General features: G+C 46.5%; 1 protein-coding gene across 1 annotated transcript; it reads right to left on the bottom strand.

Annotated features, from left to right (window-relative positions):
* Window positions 1-244: 244 nt before the first annotated feature.
* On the bottom strand, window positions 245-1549 carry TEOVI_000336700 (uncharacterized protein; the record flags this gene model as incomplete). Its single annotated transcript, XM_067226283.1, has 1 exon — window positions 245-1549. One exon carries the CDS (start codon window positions 1547-1549, stop codon window positions 245-247), a length of 1305 nt encoding a protein of 434 aa, XP_067082384.1.
* Between the last annotated feature and the right edge of the window lie 76 nt (window positions 1550-1625).

The raw sequence follows: 1625 nt of genomic DNA, 5'->3' as shown, positions 1-1625 counted from the left end.
TTTGTTAATTTAGAAAATTCTCTCAAAATAAGCAAAGTTCTCAAAATGGAGAAAAAAATCTTTTGCCAATAATTCTCAAAAGTCTTATACTAGTACCGAAAATATAAGAAAAAGAGGGGCCTTCCTAATTACGAAAAAATTTCTTCCTGTAATGTTTGTGGTTTTGCCGTTATTTTCCTCTTTCACCCCTTCTTTGAGTTTGCATTTTCCATTGCTGTAGTCACAATCTTTTTCCTTTTTGCGCTCATTTTCTTCGGTGTCTGGTTTGCATTTTGCCGCATCCGTTTCTCCTGGGGTCGGAAAATGCTTTGTTTGCTCTATCTGATGTAGTTTGCCGTAACAGGCGGCCTGTGCCAGAGCGCCGTTTTCGTCTTTGGCAGCCGCTGCTACGTTTGTTTTTTTTGACGTCTTCTGCGGTCTGGTATTGCATTTTCTTTTGTTTTAGTGGCTCTATTAACTTGCTTTGTAGTGAGCCTGTTATTCCTTGTAACAAGCCTTTGATGGTCTTTTCTTTTTCTCCTGAGGTTGAAGGTGGCATTGTTTTCCCTGTGGTTTCCAGCGATGCCACATCTCCCGCTTCGCTGTCTTCTGCTAGCTCGGCGACGGTTTTGTCCAAGTAGCCGCTTATCGTTGCTACTGTTAGCTGCCGTAATTCGCATGTTACCGCTGTTGTCTTCTCTTCGGTGACAATGCGTGTATCCACCGCGTATTGTTTGCCTTGCGGTTTGACGCACTTGTTTGCGTCACCGTAGGTCAGCCCGGTTTCTGTTAGATGTTCTGTTCGAGTTGCTTTGGCTTCCAGTAGACCCAACAAGTTGTTTGATGACCTGGTGTGCGGGCCGCCTGAGGTGCCGCAGACGCCGCTTTCGAAGTTGCCGTCGTTGCTGGTGTAGCTGCCTACTGTAAACAAATTCCCTGTTAGTTTTAGCGGTAGTGCGTTTTCTATTTGCATGCCTTTGTAGTGCGTTAGTTGGGCCCTGCCGTCTATCGCCTGCTGCATGTGGTTTGAGTCATCCATGTTGGCGTCACATTTGTTAGCCGTTGCAGCTGAAACAGTCGCTTTGATCCCCCATTCGTACCGCGTTGTTTCCGCGCCGCTGGTCGCCGTTAGCTCGGCTACGTTCGTTGCCAAAGTTGGGGCGATATTTGTAACAGCCAGCTTTTGTAATAATCGGATCTGTGCTTCCCTCGAGTTGAGTATTCTCTGGGCTGCTTCAAGCTGCGCCGCCTTTGGTTCCTCTTGTCTCGCTTGTTTTAACCGCCTCGCTATTAGTGCCAAGAGTGTCGCGAACTGCTTGCCACGTGTCGTTCCCTTGAAGGAGCAATGTGCTGTTTGCAACAATTCGACCTCCTCTGCAAGCTTTACAATCTGGTTCCTTATTTTCGCCTGCTGAAATTCGATTTCTTGACTTAAACCGTCGATAAATACTAGTTCGTGGCATCCGCTTGTAACTGCGTTCTTGTAGTTTGTGTTGATTGTTCCTCGTACAGCTTGCCATGTTATGATCAGCACCATCAGACCAGAAGAAAGCCTGATCCGCTGTTCCATTGTGACACACTTCCGATGTTAGCTATGGTTGCTTCCTGCTGTCGAGTGGTGTGTATTTTTTAAGTTAACAGAGGGT

Source organism: Trypanosoma equiperdum, assembly GCF_001457755.1.
Source record: "Trypanosoma equiperdum strain OVI genome assembly, contig: ctg_736, whole genome shotgun sequence".
In the NCBI taxonomy this organism is placed as follows: domain Eukaryota; phylum Euglenozoa; class Kinetoplastea; order Trypanosomatida; family Trypanosomatidae; genus Trypanosoma; species Trypanosoma equiperdum.
The sequence above is the reverse complement of the archived record's forward strand: the minus strand, read 5'-3'. Positions and strand labels throughout refer to the sequence as shown.